General features: G+C 45.4%; 1 protein-coding gene across 1 annotated transcript in view; it reads right to left on the bottom strand.

The window, feature by feature from the left end:
* The window catches only part of ZNF423 (zinc finger protein 423), a gene marked incomplete at its 5' end in the record, with an annotated part of 233,847 nt that overhangs the window by 145,551 nt on the left and 62,233 nt on the right, over positions 1 to 26,063 (bottom strand). The window contains 2 exons of the mRNA XM_082489199.1: positions 15,075 to 15,155; positions 19,070 to 19,270. Of these exons, the coding sequence (XP_082345325.1) occupies positions 15,075 to 15,155; positions 19,070 to 19,270 (282 nt within the window). The remainder of the gene's footprint in view (positions 1 to 15,074; positions 15,156 to 19,069; positions 19,271 to 26,063) is intronic.

The following is a 26,063-nucleotide window of genomic DNA, read 5'->3' on the forward strand; positions in this document are numbered from 1 at the left end:
AAGAAATTATATTTTTATTTTATGCAAAAATGGCAAAATAACTGGGAACAAGCAAAGTGGCAGCAGGGGGGCAGCAGCCACGCTAGTTGCTATCACAGATCCAACGTGGGGCACGGAGGAAGGATCACATCCCATACCCGTTTCCCATGAAGAGACAGTCCCACTGCATCAGAAGGTGTGTCTGCAACAAGCTCTGCCCACATCCAAACTAGTTTTAATTTGGTTTGTGATAGCAGTGGAGTCCCAGCAGCCAAGGCACCGATGCAGACTGTTCAGCCCCACTGGGGGGAATCCCAGATGGTGACTCGGGGACCTGCCTAAGCTGAGGAGCACTCAGCAACACCCTCACAGTGCCCATTACCTGCTCAGACACACACACCAAACCCTGCAGTGCCATCTCTGACTGCGCTGCTGGTGTATCCCAAACGCTAACGTCACAGACAAGCTGGCTGGGAGACTAGTAGCACATTCAGTTCTGTTAACTTGTACTGCTGTCGTGAATTCAGAGCCAGCCAACTGAAACATTAATGATCTGGTAAGCTACGAAAAAGAACCAACTCAGAGTGAAGTCTGAAGCAAATTACTCGACTGTTTGGGATGACGAACACCCATAGTTCCTCAAGATTTCAGTGGGAGGACGTGAGGGGGCTTTCACTTTTGTAATTCAAGTATATAATTAAGAATAAAAGTATAGCAAGGTACAAGTCCCCATATCCGGCAGTCCAGATAGTGAAAATTACAAAAGAAATATCCTATACTTGGAGGAAGTCACTGGCTGCAAAAATCATACAAAAAGAGTATTCAGATGAGCCACTACACTATCCGGTAATTCTTAGAAACACTGCGGAGGTCACTTGCCACACCACTTTCACCACAGACATCAACAGCACTTCCAGCTGAAAAACAACCTTAGCTTTTCTGAAAGGTTTTCTAAGAAATCCTTTTTTTTTTCTCCTTTAGCAAGCCATGACTCATTGCTCAGTATAGCACAAACAGCCACCAGATACAGAAGCTTAAGTGCCAGAAAATGCTCCACTAGCTCACAGAGAGTGTTTCAAGTGGGAGCTTCAAAACGGCCTCCAGAACCACACTCGTGTTCAAAGGAGGTGCTAGAGAGCACGGCTGTGTGAAATTTGGCAATGCAGCTTCACTGCCAGGAACAGGGAGGTTAGTTTTGGCTCACATGGGATCCTCCACCCTCTATTTTGCTTTGAACAGTTTTAATGAAAAACTCGAAGTGAGATTCAGCTGCAACCACCAGGTTTTATCTAAGGTTGGTCAAAATCAAAAGAAATTTGATTTCTGTGTGCATAATGTTGGAGGGGGAATACATTTCGACTTAGCAGAGACTCTGCATTTTGCGTTATCTTTGGAAGAGAAGGTAGCCGGGAGACCTATAATTCTCTCACACATATGCAATGCGTGTAGGCAAGCAAAACATCAGAGTGGTGGAGGATGGGTAAGTGCAACTTGTAGTACTGGGCAGCAGACAAGCCTGTCCACTTTACTACTTCCAGAGGAACAGTTAGTCACTCTTCCCACCTGTTTGCAGCAGCAAAATGAGAAAATGCTGCTCTTCAGCTTGAATAGTCATTTATTTCGTTCAGAGAATCTAAGGATGCCTCTAGAAGAGCTACGATGCCCAAATCATTATAGCTTTGCCTCTTACCATGACATGTTTTGGAAAACCTCAAGCCCCAGAATACGACAAGTGGAAGAAGAAGGAGGTAGATCACAGGCAGCTTCTAATTCAGACACGTGGTAAGAGGAAGGAGAAAGAAAACCTACTTGCAGCTGGCAAGGAGGAATACAGGATAAGCAGGACAGCCAGCCCTGCCTTGACAGGCATGCAAGCGAGTTGGCTGCCTGCCCTTCCAGGATCTCCAAACACATCAAAGGCAAGAGGTGATTACAGGCCACTAAGACTTTTTCCCACTCAGAAGACCACTGATGTTAAAGAGAAGGTTCCCTGTCTCCTTAAAAAACCCCAAAATATCTTGCTAATACAGACCAGCAACATTTACTTCAACTTGTCTGTTCCCTGTAAAACCAGAGAGCGTATACTTAACTTGCCTCTTTCACAGACTACACTGAAAATGTCAGAAAACAGGACAAGCTAGCTTATAAATAATTGCAAAGCCCCTCCTGAAAAAGGTTGAGAGGGAGGTGGGATGAAAGCTCCCAGCCAGGAAAGCTGGGACTGCCAAGGAGCAGAACAGAATAAGGGCAAGGACGGCGTGTGATATCCCAGCTCCATCTGTATGCAGAAATGAAAGGCATTGAGGAAAATATCAGTGTGGGTTATGGCAGGTGTTCCCAGGTGTGGGGAGATCCTCGGGGGAAGAGCACCATCAACAGAAAATACAGCAGACCTTATAAGAGACAGCTGACGTGGCAGATCCTACAAAAGCTTGTCTGCGGTATCTGAGCATCTTTTGTTCTCTAGCCCCATTCTTTCACCTGGCAGCTCACAGATGAAAAGACCTGAGAGATGTTCCTGTCACAGGAGACTTTTCCTCAAAAGGCTCCTAAAAGGAGGAGGGACCAGGGTAATGTGGGGTCCACTACGGGGGATGTGTGGCAGAGGAAGCTTTCCCCTTCTAATAACGACTTTCCTACATTTCTGGAAATTCTCCCTAACCCTATCCCCTCGCTACCTGCAGAGTGATAACAAAGCCAACATTGTCCATCAAGTCTCAATCTGAAGTGACTCATTTATTCTCAAGAGCTTTTTGTTCATTTTTTTCAGCCTGGCATCCTAAGAAAACAAGGTTTATGTGATCATATTGCCTGTCATATGTCTTAACTGTTTGTCCCTTCCTATTAACTTTTGAATCACACCGGACTGGGGATAGAGGGCTTCGAGAGAAATTGAGTTTCCCTTATAGAAATTGAGTTTCTATAACATTGGCGAACCTACCTTTGATTGGGTAGGACAGAAACCCCAGTTCGTGTCTCTGCTGAGAGAAAGGTTAAGAACAGACTCAGCACTCATCAGAGCGAGTGCAGCTCTTGGCCCTGTCCTAGGCAATCAGCACGTGTGTGCCACCCGGCCAACCAGCACCGCTCCTGCTGCTTCTTGCCCTGCTGGTAGGGCAGAGGATGGGAAAGGGAGGTGAGAGTACTCTACGGGAAACGGGGTCGGGTGGGGAGCTGAGCTGGACGAAGAACTACAATGAAGAAGCACAACATCACAGCAAGTCCAGCTTCATACATAAGAAAACATTTTTTTTTCTGCCAGATTGCCTGCAACTTCATGATACATCATCGGGGGGAAATGCCAATATTTCTCAAGTACTCACCGAATCCAGTACGTAGCCACACACAAAACAGCAACTAGTCAGAGAGTTCATCCATTAGATTTGTTGCTACAACTTCGTCTCCCCTTTTGCCTAAGCATGGCAAGCAACAGAAAAGTCACAGTGAAGTCACTTTATCTCCTGATGTCACCACTTTCTAGGTCTGCACAATTAATGCAGGGTTTCTTGAAACAAGTAGAAACTGTGTGATGAATCAAACGTGAGTACTCCGGAAACTGCTCCCGTAAGACCGCAAGGCTTGGCTCTCAAGTGACTTTGTGACATTGGTAAAAAGCAGCTCTCCGCCCCAAGTGTGCTCTGCAGGGGCATTTTCCTATATCTACTGACCAAACTATGGGTTTTTGAGGAAAAGTAAAGGAACAAGAAAAACATCCCTTTTTCTTGTAGCACCACGTGATGAATTTCATTCGCCCCATCCTAACTGCTTCTAGTGACAGTGCAGTGTTTGTCTGAATTTTTAACAGATGTTTCTAAGTACTTTTGACCACTTCTCTCTCCTGAGGATTTCTGCAGTGGGATAGCTCTAGATAGTAATACAAACAAAGCTTGTAAGAGGCTCTCGGGGATAAATCTGTAGACACTGCATCTAGGATGGGTGTGGGTATGGGTCCAAGCCTTATGAAACTTTGTAAATATCCTCTAAAGACTAGCAAGCTGGACGGACCCTGCCTGCAGATGTTTTTGAGCTTACCAGCCCCACAGTGAAAAGCAAGACAGCTTACAGATAACTGCAACTCTCCTGAAATAGCCCAAGAGCGGGATTTAAAACAAAAGTTATAAAAGCAGGAATATACTGGAGCAGAACAGAATAATGCAAAGGATGATGTATAACGGTGTAACTCCATTTCAATTCAAAATACCAAAGATGCTGCGCAGGGGATCAGTCTGGGCTGAGGCAGAATTTCCCAGATGTCAGGTTACCCTTGGGAACCAACACACTGGATTCAACTGACAGGTGTGAAGGTACTCATGCAGTCAGAACACAAATTGCTTCAAAAAAATAAAATCTCTGCTTTCATTTCAAAAGAAAATGGTTATCCTGTGCTAATGCCTGGCAGGGAAGCAGTGACATCTGCCTGAGTTTGTGCACGGCCTGAAACAATCAGCTAAAACGTGAACCGTTGTCGCCACGCTTATGGCTGCTAGTTTACATTATCAAAATGTAACCATAGCTATTTCATACCAAAATTAAATCTATTAAAGCTATTGTCAGTGCCTCACAGCAGCTGAAACTGTTTTTTTAAAAGGTCAGTCTACTAGCTGGAGAGTGAAAACAAGCCAGGCGGCTGTGCCAGCCCTTAGGACGTGGCTGCATCCTGCAGGCTGGTTTTGCATTCCCTTAAATGTCGGGCAAGAAGCAGCAGCGAGGTCTCAGCGGAGCCCCACTGCCCTGCCAGCGGCGGGGGGACGGGCGGGCAGCTCCGCTCCTGCGGGGGAGCAGACAAGGGGGCAGCGGGGAGCCATGGGGCGAGCCAGCCCAGGGCCCCCACGCACGCCCCCACCACAGCACGCTGCACCTACTTCTTGCCGGGGCAGAGAAAGGGATGGCTGTAGAGGACACCGCTTTTATCAGCCCCATTCAGCTTTGCGGCGGCTGTGTCATTCACAACAATACCACCGCCCTTCCCCACCCCCAGAAAAACCCATAAAAAAACCCCAACCTGAGAACCACTTCCCCACAAATAGCATAGCATAGCTCCAAACACCCCCACCGTCAGCACAGAGCAAGCATTTGCTGTCATCTTCTGTACTAGTGTTTCTGTTAACCCTTTTGTAAGATTGTTTGACTCGGTTTCAAAATTCCTCATTCTGAACAACACTTGTTAAATATTGGCCCTGACTGCTACACAAAGTGATAGCTTGGTAGTCATAACCCACAAGATATATTTAGCTTCACAAACTCATCATCAATGGATTTTGAAAGCGTTGTAGCCAACAGACTGGAAACCGCATGCAATACAAACACATAATAGAACTTTTAATGTGCAAAGAGACTAAACAAAAAGATCCTTGACCTTCTTGCTTTCCCTTGCATACCATTATCCCCAGCGAGACAGCAAATGGGATGACGTGGAGAGCAACAGCTACCATCAAGCAACTTTGGAAGCCAATTTCTACAGTAGTTAAGCAGTTAATGGCGTTAATCAGAATGATAACTTATTAAATTCTGTATTTATGCAAATAGCATTTTGGCATATCACATGGAGGAGACCTGAGTAGCAGAGCTCGCCAGGAAAAGGTCCCAACATCTTTTATATTTGCTGTTCTTTCTTTTTTTTTTTTTTTTTTTTAATACCATGTAAAACAGTGTCTGCAATGGTTGGCTCATTAGGCAAACCACACTTAAATAAAAAACTGTAGTCACAAATTAATCTCCATCATCCCAAATAGATTAATGAACAAACTGTCTCATTCTTAACCTTTACGAAGTAGGGATTAATCTCTACAGCTAAATCCAATCACTGTCTTTATCTTTTTAACAAGAAGTTGGCATTTCCTATACACCTTCCTAAAACAGGCAACGTTTACCGAACAAGGAAAATAACAGATATCCCTAACTCTCCCCATGCTGCAGTAGCTAGGGTATCTACAGCACAAAAATATAAAGCAACAGAGTAGTTTATGACTGTGACGTGAAAGGACGTTATCTGCACGCGATGAGATGACTCAGGAAAACTGCAGTTTAGGGTAGGCAGAACTTAGATCTTAGTTTTCTAAAGCTTGTGTGTAAAACTTACTGTTTTCCAAAAGAAATATCTGGCAATGTTATGGCTCTGGATTGCATTTAAATTCGACGAGGATGAAAGAGGCAGGAGATTGGATGAACAGCTATGAATTGCGCTTTTAATTGCTTTCAAGATGTATAAAAGAATATCGATGCTTATGCATATCATTTTCACTTTTGTTGGTGCTATTGTTTAATAGAATTAAATTCTGCACAGAATTTTACCCCTTCATTTAGTTCATTCTCTGTTCTTCAGGAAAATGAGGTGGGAACCACTTGCTGCGGGATGTTGTGTAAAATGAGTAGTTCACCAATTGAAATTGTACCTCTATTTTGAAAATCAATAATATTGCTTATACACAAGCCCTAACTGTTGGTTTATTGATGTGTATGTAAATATACGTGTATCTAGGTACCTTCTCTTTGTTTGTGCAAAGCCTACAACACAGAATGTTAAAATATCTCTGGGAAAAATAATTGGCCTTTTTTCTCCCCTTTGGGTACAAATTTCTGGTTTTAAATGAATGTGCAGGTTTCCTGTTGCTGCATGAAGCTTTCTTTTCAAAATACCGTCACTGGCTAATTCTAGGTTTAATTAAAACAGAATGTTTTATATCACAAACACTTCTCTCTCTCTCTGTTGTTTTTGGGGTTTTTTTTACAGCATATACCTTCTTTAATGTGATTGCTGGCTATTAAGAGAAAAAGGACTTTTTTTTTTTTATTTAAGGAAATAATTCAAAGTTTTACAGCAACTCTCTTTATGGAGTCAACTTATGCAAGCACCGAAGCCTTTCCAGAGAAAACAGGATTCTCCCCACCTCCCTCTGGCTTTTCTCCCTACTGAATGCCATGGCCTTCACTCAACCAAAGGAAATGAAAGACAGACTGAGACAACAGCATCACGTGGGTGAAGGTCAGATTGATTTTCAGCTGTGTGGTGCTGTTTTATCACCCTCAGGACAAAAGTTAAGCCCTTCATTTTTTTCATGTCTGCTTTAACTGAGCAACTTGTTTTTTCCTGAAATTTTGGTTGGACTCCATACCACCAAAATTATCAAGGATGGCCTAATTTAAAACATTTGTGGAGCTCTTCTTCCTCAGAGTAAAATCTAGAGCAGCCCCCACACCACACATTTCTGTCCGTGTTTCCTCTATTCCCTATGTACAAATAGCGACTCCTTGAAACTACTGAGGTTTCATGCAGTGACATTCACTGACAGCAAAAGGAGAGTGGGATGCAGCTGCCGGCTGTTCAGCAATGATCCTGGGCACAGGGAGAGGAGCATTTGCTATCTCAAAAGGGGCAAGTTCACAAATTGTTTTTTCTCCCCATCCTCCTTCCCTCCCTCTCCCCCCTGCCTGGAGTGGCCAAGCTCTCCAAGAGCTGAGCCTCCCGCCTGTCACTCGGTGATCCAGACGTGCACTGCCAATTACTGTGGCAGCCACTGGAAAAGCAGACAGTTTTACTAACTCAGATTGCACTTTTCCCAACTCCGGAACCACTCGCAAAATCGCTCCCCCCAACTTGCTGTAAGAGCTGGCTCTCCTCGTTCCTCTGTTAATTAAGACTGATGCTCCCTCACAGTAATGATATTATTTCCAATACAGCAAATTTTAGCTAGCCAGGTCTTCAAAACGGAGCCAATTAACATAAAATGAAGCATTTTGTACATCGTAGATGTGTATGTGTATACCTAGTTATTGAGAGAAAGAGCGTCTTCCCTCCTGATGTTTGCATTTCCAGAGTTTAAACTGGCAGGCAGAAAACTTCCTATTCTCTCATTTAAGCCATGAGACAAGAAAGTCTTACTCACTTTCATCTTCTTTTGTTTTAAATTTTGGGTTAAATTTGTCTTATTTGTATGAGGAACGCAACAGCGTTGTGACTGCCTCCTAAAGATGACAGTTTATCCTCCATAAAAAGCAAGGAATACTATCTGTGTTATTTGCATGTACCAGAGGCTCTGGTCAAAATCAAACCCAGTTACACCAGATACCATTGAAACGCCTAATGGAATACAATTCCTACATGAAACAGCTCTTGTAAAACAAACCACGGCAAGTGTCTGTAAGAGAGGAAGGAGTGGAGAAGAGCTGTAAGGTGAGGTCAAGCAGCTATCCAGGTTGGATCTGGATGCGGTCTGAATGCAAATTAAATCGTTTGCTGGGTTTTGTGAACAAAGATTTGATTAACACGCATCTTTAGCCCATCTGAACCTAGCTGAGACTGCCTCCAAAACAGCACATGGAGCAGTCTGATTTCTCGCAGCACCTCGAGGAGATCTGCAGATGCTGGTCCCCGTGAGACAGTTCAAGGAAGGCTCTGCACGTGTACGGAGCCCCAAGGAAGAGCTGGCTCTGGGACAACGGACGGAAGAGCAACTGCAGCTGAGAGTCAAGGAGAAAACAGTAACACAGTAAGGTGTAACTTAAATGTATAAACTGTGAAGTGACTCAATTACCGGTGGGGCCAGGAAAGGGCAAATGCCCGCTCAGCATCAGGGAGAAGACTGCCGTGAGCAAGATGCAAAATGGTGGCAGTCCAGAAAGGAGGGAGCAAGGAAACAGCCTTCCAGGAGGGAGCCCACGGGGACCCCAGCACAGACAACGGGGAGAGGGAAGGAAAGAGTACAGTCACCCAGAGGAGACAACCAGAAGAACTCACGAAAACAAAGTCCCATACGACGCAGAAACAGACCACAAGCTGAGTACCATCGTAAATGTTAAAAAACTCTCCTAGAGGCGTGTTGAATTTTTAGCTGGTTTTGGCTTAGTTGGTTGCTGTGGTTTATTGATGCAGATCGAACAACACAATTCAAATCTGCTTAGACTACTCTTGGAGTCCAGTAAATCACTTGCATTCGGTTTTGCTCAGAGAAAATGAACGCAAGTGTATATATTTATATTTCTGTAGACTGTGAGGTCATAAAGGGAATTTATTCTACTTCAGTCTTTCCAAGTTTTCTAATGAATAATTAGTAGATGTAGATTTCTAAAATGACCGTTTAAAATAAATTATATCCAATTTCATTTATTTTAAGAGATATCATTAAGTACAAAGTCTGCATGAGTGAACTGAGTTCACTGTAGAGGAAATGACTGGGAATTACGTTCAAAAATCTATTCAAATGTTTAATGTAACAGATTCCCTGGAGAAGAGAAAGGCAATGGGCTTCTTCAGCCTTTCCTCATGTCCTCCTCAGCAAGGCTAACAGTAATTGAGCAGCAACATAAAGAGGAGCCAGAAAGTCTTTCACCATTAGGCTGAGAAAGATTTTCAAGGAAGCCAGAGATGGACCCACAGGCCAAAAAAATGGTTCCTTCAGGAGGAAGCTCCCCCCCCCCAGCTACGGGTGTTTACCAACAAAGAAACCCACCTGGACTAAAGACCTTAGCTCTTCCACCAATTTCAAGCATGTTATTAGGCAAATTGGTGAAGCCATAGTTACAATAATTTTCATCCAAAATACGTCAGGCTGTTAAGAGGGAAGGTCTTGAATTCTCCCCCAAACCCTGACCTCTTGTCCCTGCCTCGTGCAGCTCCACTGGGCACCAGATCCAGGAACCGCACAGACTAACAATTAATCCTTTTAATTGTCAGCAGTGTCGGCTCCCAAAGACAGCACAAACCTTGTATCAGCATAAGGAAGGAGATGGAAGGAAGGAATACCCCTTCCAGTAACAGTCAAAACTTAAGCCAAATTAAGAGTGATGACTTCTTAAATCCATGATGATAAAAATAAGACTAGTACTTTCTTGTGTCAGAAAGGACTTGCTAGTCTAAAATTTTTTAGAGTACGAAGTGCTCAAATGCCCTAGGAAGTATGTAACGTGAACAGACCGAGTGCCTTGAAAATCCCAGATCAAATTTTTTTATTAGTTAAGGTAATGAAAGCTGGTTGTAATAAGCAAGACATTTGACTAACATTACCTATACTTAATACACATTATTTAACTGTCTACTGACTATATTTTCAACAATTTTGAATAAATATGAAATTATGAAATATATTTTTAAAATTCACCTTACCGTTAAAAGCATCTATTAAAATTACTTAAATGAAGCAGCATTCAAGAGGTACATACTTCTTACCAAAGCTTGGAAGAAAGTCAGAAGCTGCTTAGACCCCTGGTGGAGGTCTTCTGATGTGCAAACCCAGTGTGGAGAGCAACAGCCTCTCTGGCAGGTGCAGGGAAAATACTTCCCTTATTCAATTTATTGGACTGGTTCAGTCCAATAACGAGTTTGTTCAGAACAGAGAAACTGTTTGGCAGATGATCGCTAATTTGCTTCTTGCCAACCCACAGTAAAGAAAGGCGCAAGAGCCCTACGGAGAACGCAGGCACCCGGTTGAGGTTGTCCACGGGAGGCCACATACCTTGGTGGATCCATCCTGGCCACAAGCGACCACTGTGGTGCACGGGTGTGGGCTGCCAGCCGGCACGGAGGACACCGCAGAGCCCGCCCTCGAGTCAGCACTTGAGGCAGGCTGAGCCCTGGGCTCCCAGACCCAGAGGCCATGCGGAGATGCTCTAGCGAGCACTCCCAAAGCCAGCCAGCTGAAGAGGACCAACCCATGCTGGCACGTTTCCCTAAAGCCAGCCGGCACCGGGGGGTGGAGGCTGCTTTCTGGCTTCCCCAAGCCTGGAGCACAGTTAATAACATGCCAGCTGTATCTGCAGACAAGCCAAGTTTAATGAGGCTACAACAAAAGCATTCAAATATGCACTACGGAACTTCTGTGAGGATTTTTTCTAGAGCTTGTTTTAAAAAAATGAAAGATAGGAATTCGTGAAAATGTTTGTATGCACACTGCCTTAATTTTTAATTGATAAAAACCCAAACATTTATATTCTACAAATTTAAAGAAAACAACTTTTTTAATCCCGCTACTTCCAACAGCAAAATTACGTTGTGTGATGAGTGCCTGAAATGCACTGCTGCTTGCTTTCTTCTTAACAAACATGGAAGTCTTAATTGTTTTTCCCCTACACAACCAGACACCATCTTTCTGTCTGCCAGGTCTTCGCACCAGGACAAGTACTATCCCTTGCCTCCTGCTCAGGAACAAGGACAGACACGCAAACGTGACCACATCTCTAGCACTAGTGATGAAAGGGATTCTTGCCCTCTCACTGTCCTATCGGCCATGCCTTACCACGTGCCTCAGTCTCTTACTCTGGGTCACGGTACAGGAGGTATCAGTAAGAGGATTGCAAAAGCTTTTGAAGACAGCAGAGGGGGCAGCAAAAAAGTCTGCTCAGGCACGAGTGGGTGGAGAAGGTGGAAAAGGGGAAACCACTCCCTGTCTTCTCCACCAGAAGAACTGGAGAGTATGAAGTGAAAGCAGGTGACAAAGCTGAAGAGAACACAAGGGGCTACTTTTCCCCAATACGCAACTGAAATCTGGGTCCCCACCATGGGAAATGCTAAATGCATATCTTGCTTCAACAAGAAACTTCAAAATTGAAATACACGGAAGAAGATTATCTGAGGAACTTAAATAAAAAGCACCAAGCAATGCCCAGGTAAGTTTGCTGACAGCTAGGAGAATATTCTGGGGAAACGGCACTATGGGACCGTAGGGCTGGCTCAGTACCGCCAGCCTTTTATGAGGACTACTTACCTGATGGTCTGCTAAGGGACAGGGAAAGAAATCGGGGAAAAAAAGCAGACTTTCAATGCACCCCTCATTCACTGCTCACATCTGCAGGCATCTGAAGATCTTGACAGCTCTGAATCTGCCAAGGCAGTTGATATGGCCAAGATGGTTTTGTCCCTCAACAACCTGCAGGAAGGCAATGCACGCCCTTCAGCAGCACCCTAGCTGCAAACAATCTACGCTCTCGTCCGTCTGAGACAGGACAACCCCAGCACATCCTCCACCGAGCTCTCTAAGGCATTATTAAAGGCCACTGTATAACAAGCACACATCTCTTGTAGTCTCCAGGCTATCCTCACCACACTTCTGAATTGAGTTTCACATATTGGGTTTTGTCTACAAACCCCTGAATGCTGCGACATGCTTAGGGCAGCAGTGATCCTCCTTCCTGCGGGCACAGCTGCCCGGGCAGCACTCGGCAGGCTCCAGCCCTGGAAGGAGCCTTTCCACTCCAACTCCTCCGTCTTCTTTTTCTAAAACATTGATTATTTGCTTAGATTCCTATAATGCTGAAAAACAACCCTGCCCTAGGCAGACCCACGCAATACTCCCTCTGCTGTAACATGGTGATGGATTATCCTTTGCAAACAGAAATCTGAAGCGGGGGGGGAGAAAGGGAGGTGGAGCTCAGGCACCCCCGGTGCCCCAGAAGGGTTGCGTGAGCCCTGGGGTGGTGCAGGGCAGAGCCGGACCACCTCCAGTTCCCGAATGCGGATCCTGCCACACGCAGGAGCTCTCACGGCCGGCACCGGCCAGCTAGCTATTGCCTCGCAGCATTTGGGGTGCTTCAGTCGTTGTTCATCTCCCCATTTCTGATGCAGCAACAGATCAAGAGATGAGAGTGGCTTTTGAGACAGCCAAGTGCCAAACTGTTCAAGACTTCAAAAGGACACGTGCTTTCTTTAAGAGGCCCTGTTTAAAACACGCACCCACTTTCTCTTCTGTCCATTTTCACGTATACCTGTGCTTACTTTGCAGACTACTTTTTGAACTAGATAAAAGTAGATAAAAGAACTCAATTAAAGTAGCAAGAATGAAACAGTCCCTTGCTGATACGAGCACGCGAACATGTCATCCTCAGCTCCTCACTGGGCCATATGTTTAAAAAGGACAGGGAAAACATTTTTCCTGCGTGAAAAACACATGCTGCTTGAGGAAAGACATTGTCATTGCTAAGAACTGTTTGTGCAGCCTCAGAATGCGTAGCCGGGCCCTCCACAACGACTGCTGGCGACGTGGAGGCTGAGAAAGGGGTAGGGATAGCTCATTACCTCCCCTCCTACCAGGGGTTTTGGTTATATGCAACCAAACCGCCCGCAGCCATGCTGGCAGCGCTCCTATCTGCACGCACAGTGCCTGGTGCTGCCTCCCTTGCCACTGTCCCCAGGGGGACCCAGCACAAAGGTGGCAGTGGCGATTTGCGGGGGGCGGCGCCTGGCACACTGGCACGCTCTTATCGGCGAGCACACTGCCCGGCTCCTCGCGCCGGCTCCTGCGCGGCTGGGGATCTGCCGTGGGCTCGCCACCGTGCCCCCACCGCGGGACACCCTCCGCAAGGCCACAAAGCATATCCTGAGCTGGGTGTTTATGGCGAGCAAGCATTGTTTCAAATTCACATGTCCTGTCCCCCAGCAAACCCTTACAGGCACTGGAACGCCTGCAGAACGCGAGAGACAGCCAGAGAGACAATTGCTGAGGCTCAGCCCCCGCTAACACCTCCCCGTGCTGGAGGGCTGAGCACGGGGCCCTGTGCCCCGGCCGGAGCAAAGCACCCCTGGGGTCTCACCTACCTTCGCCTGCTGGATGACCCTCCGATCTGCCGGATAAGCAACGCTGTTAGGGAGCATAACAATTTGCACAACTTCCACAAACATATGCAATACATTAAATGCTACGCTAAAAGCACCTTCGCAGGCAGCCCCCATTCATGCCAAACAGCCCTTATGGGTGCAGAGCCAGCGCTGGCGGCCAGCACGCCGGGCAGCACCGGAGCTCTTGGCGGCCCGTGGCAAGCAGCAGCGCAGGAAACACATTGCACAGGATGCGCTGCAAAATCACCGTATTGGCAAAGGTTACCGTATGCATTGTTTGTCTTTAAATTTGCAACTGTGCTTCTGTTTGACTTCAGATCCAAATTCAGATATGGGAATGTGCTTTATGCTCTACATGAGAAATACGTATTTCACTGAGCGCCTGCGTAGAAAGCCGGGCAGCCCAGCGCCCTATCAGCACACTCGTTTTCTGGTATACGTAGGCAGAAGTCCTGGGTGGGAACCTCCAGGTAAACTCAAACATCGCCTGCGTGACAGCAGTCAGAGGAGCTGGACCATCCAGCCAAGCATACCGCTGCAATAATCTGGGATTTTGGAGCTCTCTGCGCCGATGGGCACGCATACTGACTACAGGGAGACAGGCAAAGCGCTGGGCACTGTGGCCAAGGCGGCTGCCCGAGCCCTTGGGAGCCCTGCTGCCCCTGCACCTGGAGAGGGGACGCCTGGGACCAGCTAAGGACAGGAGCCTGCGCTCGGAGCCCTCCAAGTGATTGACAATAAAAACACTGCCCTGGTGCCCATTTTCAGATCTAGACAGTGAGAACTGAGGACTCCAGGGAAAATCCATGTTTTTACAGTTTGTGATATTACTGAGCTTTTCTGGTGCCAATTTTAAAACACTGCTACGACCTCTGGAAAAAAGGAAAACTGCATTTCAGCACGACAATGTAGAAAAGAACAAAAAAAGGAAACTTGTTATTTTTTTTAGCTTGAAACACTAGTCAGGTTAAGAGAAAGGAGCAGAATTCTGGCAAGGACAAGAGCACTCAGACTGAGCCACAACACAGTAATTAGGGCCAGTAGGTCATTAGAGCCACAGCTGTATACACTAGGTGTATAATTAAGTTTCCACACTGCTTTTTCACAACTGTATTTTGGTTTCTTTTGTGGAGGATGATCAGTAATTCATTAATTTAAAGAAGCGACAACAGCAGCAGCAAAAAGACAGAAAATCTCTGACTTGCCAATCGGTTGCAACAAAAGATTTCAATTTGGGGGAGGGCTAATTTTGGAAATGCATGTAAGGAAGTCTCTCTTTGTCAGTGGGGAGTACAAAGTGCCACCTGACAAAAACATTCATGAGACGTCACTTGTTGACAAGCTGCCGTGTATGATTTTCTGGATAAGCATCCCGCATATACGGTTGCATGGCAATTATAATTCTTGTAGCAGGTGAAATACAAGAAAATGCAAAATTATACACTAGCATGAAACAGTTATAATACCTCATTTCAAACGTAAGCCTAGTGTACAAGTTACAGGGCATTTAAAAGGAGCAACTGCAAGACTTTAATTATAAACTAGTTCCTACCGTACAGTAGTTTAGAAAAATCAGCCGCTTCCAAGCTGGCAATATCCATATATAGCTCTGCTGCTGTTTGAAACAGACAACCTGTAAAGTTATCAACAACAGAAGAGGACCTCATGAAATGCTCAGAGACCCCACCAAAACCTAATTCTGTCCACTTCATTGATGCGCTAGTTTTCTTTAAAACACTCTACCTTCAGTTGAGAAACTGAAGAAAAAAGTTTACATGAAGGTATTCTGACTCATAGGAGGAAAGGGGTGATATGGGTGGAGGAAGCAAAAATAACACAATAAAATACTGGGGCAAAACCCAGGCTAACGCAGGTGGATTAAAACACACAAGCAAAATGGCAAGTCTCGTGGCTTTTTAGCCACATTTCATCAGACAACAAACAACTTGGCATCAGCCACCAGACAATGATATATTGCAGAATAGTTGCTTGATGAATGCAGCCTCTGGTGCTGGCTGGAGGACACAGTAATTTGTAAATCCACGTGCAATTTTTACTCTTGTCACTAAAGCTATAACATAGCATCATGCTATAACACCTACATTGTAACAGCAGTATGCAAAAAAATGCATAAAAAAGACTGCACGTGATGCTGATGAAAATTACTTAGTCTTCTCTAGTTACAGGGACGTGGCATACCGGTGAGTTTTAAATTAATTTTAAAAGCTTAATACATCCAATGTATACACTAGGTGTGTGTGTTTATTCTCAGAGTATTTTTCAAGATGCTTGCTAGTTGTTTAAGGCACTATTTCCACGGCTGCTGCAGGAGAGCTCATTTGTGGGGGCAAGCTGGGAGACAAGGGAAGACATGAGCCAGTAAGGAAATGTGATGTTCTTTCACTACAAGCTGCCCCCGTTTAGACCCTTTTCAGATCCCCGTAGACTCTGGAAACCTACAACCTGCAATCACAGACATCAGTCATGAGCAAAAGGTATAAAAGGCACCTGATTCTGTCAGAAGGAGAACGTCTCTACTACACTGACATCAAAAGGAATGCCACGCACTTATGCTACCAGAGATGTCTAGCTTTCAGTGGTGTTTTGTCCTCAAAGAATCAAGTCTGAAATACATGAAAAAGCAAGGGGGGAAATGGCTGTTTGTTACCTCCTTACATGTCAAAGCAGCTGCGTTCAAACTGTATTATAACTTCAGCGCGCCGTAATGAATTTCTAAGGGATTCCAGTGAAATAGATGGTTTATCCCATTCTTTGGAGTGATCTCTTGTAATCCTGCAACACTCCTGAGCTACAATACCTTCCCTAACTTCAGTATCCCAAAGGAAGTCATTAGTTATGTTGTATTATCAGCCTGGTGATATTATCACTACAAATATTACCTGTATTGATCGGGAGCCATGTAGACACGAGTGAAAACCCCGCTTCAGATTAAGACATGAAACCTTAGCTTGCCAAGGGGTCAGGCACTGCATTACAACCTCAGATGTGTCAGGCAGGCATTATAGGCAAAAGGAGCGCAGGGTAACTAAGGACACGGTCAAATAGCTTATTTTGTGGGGCAAAATCTTTAAAAATACCACGCTTGCTAATGCGGTCTCATATTTTCACCCGGGTGGTGCAAGTCTTTTCAGATGGACTGAACAAAGATGTGCATTTTGCATGCTTTCAACAAAGATTCTCTTGGCTATCAAATGAACCAGTGGATCTGAAAGGGTGGGGTTTTTTTCCTTAAGGTAAGATATGCAAGTATCAAGCAATATTCCAGATTGTCTTCATGGAAACATTCTCATTCCAGAATATATGAATGCAATCTTCCTATTTACTTTAAATCACTTCAGGATACTAGATTAAACTAAATAGAAAACAGACACTCTTGCTCTGGAACAAGGATATCCTCACATGGAGATAATTAGCACCTATTTCATGTATATGCAGATGGTTATATTGTGTCTTTTTGTGACAAAATATCTTCATAAATCATCAGCACATGTGAAGACGGTAAAAGAAGATGAAATTATGCTACCTGCAATCAAAAATTAGCAACGGGAATACTTACAAATTATTTTGATAAGTCCCCCAAAATATAATTTCAATTTCTTAGTCTCAACTAACAAAATACTATGCTGAGGATAAATAAAAACTGAGGTGTGAAAACACTGACACCATTCATAGGAATAGAATCTCTAGGTTGCTACATTTTAACATATATTTGCTCCAGGAAAAAAAAAAAAAATTGCTCCTTTTCATAGTGCTGTTGATGATCAGCCATATCCTTATGTTCCTCCTCTGGAGCCCCTGCTCCCCTCTGCCCTGCACCGCTCCCCCAGTTGTGCCATTACAGCTGCTCTGGGGGTCCACAGAGTGAACCAGCCCCAAGCACACACCTGGACTAAAACCAGCCTTTCTTTTGGTGGGGCTCACCCCCCGCCCCATGAGTGGCTGTACCAGCACAACTTCGGAATGAGGGCAGTGATGGAGCAGCGGCCGCCCAGGGACAGCTGCTGGAGACATACCTGTGCCTGCATGGCCGCCCGCCCGTCCGCCCTGGGGGGATCCTGCCTGTCCCACTCCCTGCGCGGGATGGGGACGGGAATGACTCATCCCTGGAAAGGCCCAAGGTCCACATGGCCTCTGCACCTCGCCTTTCAGTTTGAAAAGCAAGGATTTTTCTATTCAATGGCATTTTCTTCCTTACTACCCTGTAGTAGAGTAGGAATGCAATTTGCAGAAGTCTCAGGGCAAAGCCGTTGCTGTCGGCTGCCCAAGAAATGACCTTGCAAGAAGCAGCCTTTCGATTTTATGCACTTTCAGGTTTGCAGCCCGTGTAGGGTTTAAACAAGAGCACAGAGCAAGGAGCCCTGGGGGCAGGCTGGGGAAAAGCCCCAATGTCCCTCTGTCCTTCCTCCCAGCAAGCAGATGGGAAAGAGAGCAGCGGAACCTCGTCCCCACAGACCAGAGCGTGACAGGGGAGGGTGCTCTGAGGGTGGGACTCAGATCAAGTCGAAGCTCCCGCCTGACTCCTCTCCATTGCTGCACTCTCTTTCCTGTATTTTTTCTTGGATGAGCATCATTTTACTTAAACCCAAAAAGAAGAGGAAAAAACATGGACTAATTACCAAACAAAATGAGCGTCCAGGAAGGAGAAAGAGGATGGGACACTGCTGCACCCTCTGCCAGCCTCGACTTATACGTCTGCCATAATAGCAACCGCCTAAAAATATTTTAGGTAAGTGAGGAGGAAAAAGTGATGGCAGAGTATTCCATTCCAGGAAGGGGAAGGATGAGAATCTCCGATTTAAATACACGTGAACATATTCTGCGCTCCCCCTCCTAAGATTTTATTTAATCTTTGGCAAAATCTGCAAAGCTTTTTAGTACCCCTGTAAATTGGCTTAGCGTGCTCTGCAGAATACCTGCTGCTACCACTGGCCATGCAAATGCAGCCGTGCAAAAGCAAGATACATTGCAATTGTTCACACCAATGCTCTGAGCTTGTTCTTACTTTACAGAAAGTAAAATCAAGATCAGCGTAGGCTAATGCTGTCCTCACTTCCATAAAATTCAAAAGGCGATGCAATAATAACCTAGGGAGAACAGTGTATTTTTAGGGTGGGATTACAAAGCTCACACTATGAATTTTACTCTCAGAAATTGTCATGTTCTTTTACGGGGTTCAGATGCCTTTCTTCCTAGGAGTTTTGCAGGCGTCAGTCATTTAACTTTTTTATCTTCCTACATTTGGAGAGAAAGGGAAAAATACCCTGCCTGAAACTTTTAGCATTAAAAAAAAACCCACAACATTTTTGCCTAACGTAATTACTGAAAGATTCCAATTGGAAAGCTGTTGCTTTTATTTTAATTTTATTAAAGGAGTGAACAAAGGCTACCCAAGGCACCACAATAAAATTACATTAACTGTAAAATTACATTATTAATTCTTTAATCTCACTTGAGGCCTCAAGCTGTTGCTATGTCCAATTACCCAGCTAACCACCTGTCAGAACTGTAAAGCTAGTTTAACATTACCTCCAGGACAGTTGTGTGCCCTGTGTTCAGTCAGGTCTGCCAGTGAATCGAAGTCCTGCTGACAGTTATCGCAGGTGTAAATTGACTCATCCTCCATGTCTTCATCTTCCTCATTTCTCTCTTCCTGGCTCGTCACACTGTTCCTCTCTTCCAGGGCCCGGCTGTCCTTCGCTTCACTCTCCAGCTCTCCTCCCAGGCCACCTGCCAACAGCAAGAACATCCTCTAAGTTTGAGAGGTCTGAAAAATAAGAGCTTTAAGAAGGATGTTGCACTTATTAAGATACATTTAATTACAGTCGCTCTCACATTATTCCCGACACCTTTCATTATATTAATGTGGTTTTTATATCATGCGGTGCAACAATTCTCAACTGTATTCGCTGCTGCTTAGTGCGAATCCTGCAAACACTCTCTCCTAATCTTCTCTGGTGGGTGTATAGCAGGAGCCTCCAACTCTCTGTCATATAAAGTTGTTAGTGTTTTATCACTTAACCAGATTCGCAAAGCTTTAAAAATTGGCAAGATTAATTACAGCCCGCAAAGAAAAGGCATGCGCTGAATTTTAATTCTCAATGCTCTCCTCTCCCTGCCGCCTCCAAGCCCCAATATTAGTAACAACAAGAAAAAAACTGCTCTAGCTGAAGACCCCCAAAGCACACATATACCCCGGGACGCGAGAGGTCCCGCTGAACTAACGAGAGGGACTTTGCTGGGCAGACGAGCCTTGCGTTGTGCCGACCTAGCCAGGAGCCAACAGTATTGCACCTGACCTTCAGGCCTCTCAGCTATTTTTTATCTTCATCTGTGACCGGAGCATAGGCTAGCACAAACGCCTTTGCCAAAAAACCACAAGTTTGCACGTGCATTAGCGTACAAGGAGACTGACCTCTCTGGCAGCTCCAGAAACACCCTGGCGCCGGGGAACTGCGCGCCCTGGGGCCGTGCAGCTGGCAGCTGCCAGGGCAGCTGGCTCTCCGCTGGCAGGGGGGCGGGATGCAGGGGGGCAGGATGCAGGGGCAGCCGGCCATGGTCAGTCCCCCCAGCATGCGCTCAGTGGTCTGTCATGAGGAATGGGCTTGCAGCCACATCCTCATTGACTCCAGGACACCCCCTTGGCCACAGTGGTCACCCAGTCATGCCCGAAGCCAGTCATGCCCGAAGCCAGTCATGCCCAATGGCTCGATGCAGCACTGCGGCTGGCTCTCACTTGGGCTCTCTAGAGAGACTGCAGAGGTCAAAAAGCCCTCTAAGTCCCTGTTGCCCTCTCAGCAGGGAAAGCATCCGTTAGTCCCATTGGCCATGCAGACCGGGCTTTGGTGACCAACTGAAACAGAGATGACTGCACCTCTTCCACATCCGTGTCCCACCAACACAGGCGCTACAGCTGCAGGTGCTATGCCTGCACCATTTCACCTGCCTCTGCCAGCGCTCACGCACTCCGAATGCACCCTGTTGGTAAGATGGGAACACGTGAGAAATCCAGCAAAGTGAAATGGAACCGCAGGCTCTTCCAGCAGAAGAGATCCTCCCGCACCAGGCGCTGGCTGACCCCGAAAACCCGGGCGCTGCTCGTGCCAGGCAGGAGGGAGATGCCACCTTGCTGGTTTGTGATGCGCTTGAGTTTTAAGCCATTAAGGAAACGCCAGCAAACAGAGAGATGAATTGTTTCTAAAATTAGACCAGCGCCAAAAAGATTAAGGACAACCAATGCTGAGAACATGAAACAAAGCTGAAAAATAAAATTTATTAAAGAAGAAAACTGGATACCACAAGCACTGCAATTCAGACACACACGTTAGTAGGGCTCTGCTACCACTATCCAGCCAGAGCACATTTTATACCCTCTTCTGCAATACGCGTGATAACATAAATCAACCAGTGTAAAACCCTCTGCAGTTTTCCATGGAGCACTCGTAACATGACGCACCCTTCGAATTGCAATGGAAATATTAAAAATCAATGCCTGCTTGTGGTGTATCACAGCATCCCTCTTAGCAATTAACTGATCTACACATTTTCAGATTGTTTTACTGTTAAATTATACATACCTTTCTACTACAAAATTTCCATTAAGGGCTAGATATAATGTTCATCTTAACAAATCAGATATGCCACTTACACAGCGGTAACGAATTTAAGGATTTGGTTATAAAAAGTATCACTCACTAAGCTCTCCATATTGTAAGTCATAATCTGTACTACGTTTTTTCAATCAAATGCCATTTGCTGAACCTTATGCTTTATAGACTCCTCTGTAAATAGAAATGTATTGCAATGAAAAAACACGATTCTGGTTCCCTTTATACTATTCACCAAATTAGTTAAATTTGAAGCTATGCTAGCTTTGCACACAATTTAATGTAGGTATTCAAATTATCACTTCCATTTTGTTATATTTACTTGGCCCACCTTTTTACAGCCTCTCATCCCAGACTGCAATCACAAACATTTTAGCTCATTCTATCTTTTTTAAGCCTGTATGTCCTGCAGACTTGATAGTTAATAAATCAGAATGTCAAATCTCTGGTTTTATAAGACAGAAACCTATAAAAACAGTCCAAGTATATAAATCTAACCCAAAGAACTGCCACCTGCTTCCATGCCGTCTCCCGACAAAGACCTCAGGGAAGCACTTCTGAACTGACTTTGCCACAGCCTGAAGAAGAAAGTTTTTAGGCAACTTTGGGGAGGTTTAAGGGACCTTCACTAATATTTTTAGCAGAAATATTGTCTTTTGAACGTTAACCTAAAGACCAGCTGATCTGGTGAGTACACTGTGACAAATTCATCCTTGGTTTTACTCCAACACTTTGTGACTACACCAGGGATAAAACTGTTCGACCGAGTCCAACAATAACAAATAATTTAGCACACTGCTTTAGGAAAAATAAATTGTACAATGTGAGATAAGAAAATAGATTCCCGGCTGCAAAGCAAAATTCCAGAAACATTTTTTAATTCCCTGTTGAATGGGAAATCTGATCCTCTAGGCAACTTTTCAAAAGCGTCGTTGCTTGACAGAGTTGTATGTCAAATAACACAACAGTGAATCTTGCATAAATTATTTAGCAAATGCAACATTGCTTTAAAATGAGATTTTTTTTTTCTGTTTTCAGCAAGTCGAAGGAATTTTATATGTCTGCCACGCCTCAGTGTTACTGTCCTTTGAATAACATGCTCTAGAGATTCCTCTGCCGAGCTGCATGCTTGGTGCTTGCCTTGTAGAAACCAAACACCACCAAGAAAAATCTGGGGTGTTTCTTGGTTTTTTGACCTTTGTCTCCGCTATTTTGACCACAAGCTGCCAGCGGGGTGTGCAGGGTGTGGGCGGCCCCAGGGAGACGCTAGCTCCTCGCCCATGGGAGCGAAACAGCCAGCGAGCACCAGGGCAGTGATGGGAATGGGTGGTCCATCCAGCAAGGAAAATCTTCAAACGCAGCCCAGCTGCTCCCGCGGTGAGCTCAGTTTCCCTGACGAGGACAGCAGGCCACGAGCATTCCTCAGGAATTCATTTCTGAGGAGTTCTGCTCTGCTGTAGTAGTTCACCAATTTAACCTGCAATTTTCCTGCTGGCGAGAACTGCAGGAGCATCCCGCCCCAGCGCAGCCGGGCAGGATGGGTGCACGCAGGCACGAGCACGCTGCCGAAGGGTTTTGGGTCACCATGGGAGGCCAAGGCACTGCTGGCACCAGGAGCAGGTGTTATTTTGGAGCTGGGCCTGGCTCTAAGGTGACACATCCACGCACTACCACACAAAGGGGCTTCTTGGTGGCCAGAGCCAATGGATCCTTCTGAAGTCTCCAAAGATCGGTGGCTACCTTGCAGCATCAAGCACAGATATGTGTATTAACTGACACAGCTAATTTTTAAGATGGCCTTGGACATGAGTGAACTTAATTCAATGGTAAGTAGTTTGTACCTAGATTGCTAAAAAAAATAACAAAAATAACTGACCTGTGAGGAATTTGTACAGGGAATGCCCTCTGCCAAGGCAGCACAGCACCATGAGCGCACAGCTCCCAGCCAGCACTGGGACATTGGTGCACAGCACAAGGGTATGGCCAAACTTCAGCAGAAGGGAGCTGCTGGCACCGCGTCTTCGGATAAATGATTGTTAATTAATTCTAAAGCGGGCGAAAAAAAGCCCCTGCATTTCACAAAAATGTTATTAGTAATTTTTAAATGAACCTGCCATCTCTAATGATGTCTTTAACAATTTTCTTGCATGAGTAAGAGAGGATACAATTTGAGAGATCAGCCTTGAAAGTACACCTCACTCTACCCGAAGTAGCAGGAAACAGGGTTGGGGGGCTTTTTGTTTTTCTTTTCTTCTTTTCTTTCTTTTTTCCTTCCCCCCCCCCCCCCCCTTGTAGCACAGTGGAAGGCCTGCAGGGCTTTACACAAGAAGAATATTTTACCCTATGACCTAAACAATCTGGCCAACAGTCAAGAATATGTTATTCTAATTGCCACTAAAGTTGATGTTGTTAATGACACTTGGTTTTTCTGTAAAAGCCAGCTTATGCTCTAGAAAGTTACTATTTCAAAGGGGACGTATGAAGAACTGGGAGTGTTCCTGCCTGACCTGGTGGTCCAAGGAATGCGGCAAACTTGGCAAAGCTGGAAAAGCGAATCCCCAAAGGTCCATCTTGAAAGTTGCAGTCAGTAGAAATGCCTTCTGAGCTGTGTTCAAAACAGCTCTGTTACAGGAACAACGCGCTCCTAAAGCCAAATATTTGAAAACAGATTACATGTACCATGTACAACTCGGGCCTCACTGAAGTCAAGAGCAAATTTCCACTTGCTTCAGTCAAACTGGGATTTACACCACCACAGCCAGTCTGGGGTTATGCTCGGAGCCGAGTGTGGCAGAGCCTCAGCCTCGGACCACAGTGTCAGCCCAGCTATGATGGCAGCAGCAAACTGCTTTGGGGACTTCAGTAAGCGATGCAGGACTGCAAGCACAAGAAGGTCAGAGCCACACTGGAAGTGAAGCTAATGCCTACCTACAATTTCCACTGAGAGACACGGAAACGGGTGACACCGTGCAATGCACGGGCCAGAGAAATTAAGAAAGGAACAAACCTCTTAGCTTATTTTTTCAGCTGTGGAATCAAATATGGATAGTTTAAACTTTTTGCCTTATCAGCACAGTACAGGGCAGGTAACCCTTTCTGCCAGTACATTTTCTGGGGCTTTTCTTTAATTATTTTTTTTTTAAGCCTGAGTACTTCTTAAAGCTGGGATTTGTTTTAAAACTAGGATTGTTCTTTGGAACACACTATTTAGTGCAGGGTCATGTCTGGCTTTAAATACGGGGTTTCCATCAAGAGTTGTTTCTTTGCAATAGGCATACACTGACTTAGGGCTAGACACTACTTCCTACGGCAGCAACTTTGCCGTACAGAGCTGCAGTTGCAATCTGCAGAGTGCCCAAAGCTGTGCTGTGCAAATCATTACCCAGGCATGGAGGCACACATGCACACACGCGGCCGAGGTCTGAGAGCCGGAAGGCAAAAGATAAAATGAAGAGGGGGAAAGAGGCATCTCTTAATTTGCCTTGGTCCAAAGAAAAAAAAACACTTAAAAGTCTCACAAAGGGCTGCAATAATTCCTAGCAGTTTTCCAGAGACGCAGGACAAGTGATAAAAGTAAATGAAACTGAAGAAATAGAAGTTAATTGCTGGAGGACTGACGGGTGCTGGCACACAACCGACACAACTCCTGGGGCTCGGCAGAGCCCCGCGGCGCCCGCCCAGGGCTGCGTCCGCCCAGGGGTGCTGCCTTCCTGCCCCGCGGCCGCAGGGCTGCTGCTCAGCTCCCCGGCAAGACAAAAGGAAAGGAAATTTCGTCTCTAATTAGGAAGTGAGAACAAAAGAAACAAATGAGTTAAAGGAAAAGCCTAATCTAAATGTTCGTTCGTAAACTTTTTGCTCGGTGTCAACTGCCAAATGAGTGTGGGGGAGGTCTCTACTCATGGTTTATTACATTTTAGTGTTGTCTCTAGCCCTTGTCATACCACAAGAGAGTCCAAAGTTCTCTGTCATTTGTGGTCAAAGAAGAATGAAGAGAGGCAAAAAAGCCATGAACGCTTTAGTAATGAAAACACAAACAAAGCTCAGCTGAAATCTTCCCATAGGACGAAGAGTCTTGGCTTTGCTGGGTAACCGTGGTCTGTGGCTCTTCAATGTGTCAAAAACCAGCTTTTTTAAACACTTGCATCTTGAACACAGGTGTGTGTGCTGCCTCTCAATGGGCCATGGCCCTAACGTGAGCCACTGTAACCACTGCAACCGTACCCACAGAGCAGCCAAAAACCTGCTGCAGCCAAGCAAACCAGGTGACAGAGCATAGATTGCATCCCAGCCCTAGGACCAGGACCAGGTAGCAAAGGCAGCTCGTTCTGCACATCAAATCCTTGCTATGTGCATCAAAAGCAAGCAGGTTTGGTGCTCCATCATGCAGTGCAGCGTAGGTCTTTCACACAGTGTCAAACCACATGGGGTAAAAAAAAAAAAAAAAAAAAAGGTGCCTAGCTGATAAACAAAGAACCGGAAAAAATAATGCCTGCAACACCACGGTAGATTCGTGCAATGTCAAATTGCACGGGATGACTACATGACAGAGCAGAGCGAGTGAAGCAGCACAGGCTGCCACACAATCCTGAAGATGCTCAGTCTCCGCGTAACACTCCTTGCAGGCTGAAGAGATCCGTGCGTCAGATCTTGCCTTCCCTCAACAAGAGGAAAAAACAATCATATTACCAAAAAAATTATTTGATCCAGCGTGTAGTTAATGGTGTCGGCCTCCTAAGACTTACAACTTAATAAAATTGATCTCACTGCAGTACTGTAATGAAGAACAGTAGGATAAGGCTACCCTTGAACCATGAAAATTGTATATTGTTACCTCCTCGTGCCCTCCTAGGGCTATGGCCGCTGCAGCCGCTCCAAGCTGTCATTTGTCTGACTCTGACAGCAGACTCCACCGACAA

This window comes from Vanellus vanellus (genome assembly GCF_965231255.1).
Source record: "Vanellus vanellus genome assembly, chromosome: 12".
Taxonomy (NCBI): domain Eukaryota; kingdom Metazoa; phylum Chordata; class Aves; order Charadriiformes; family Charadriidae; genus Vanellus; species Vanellus vanellus.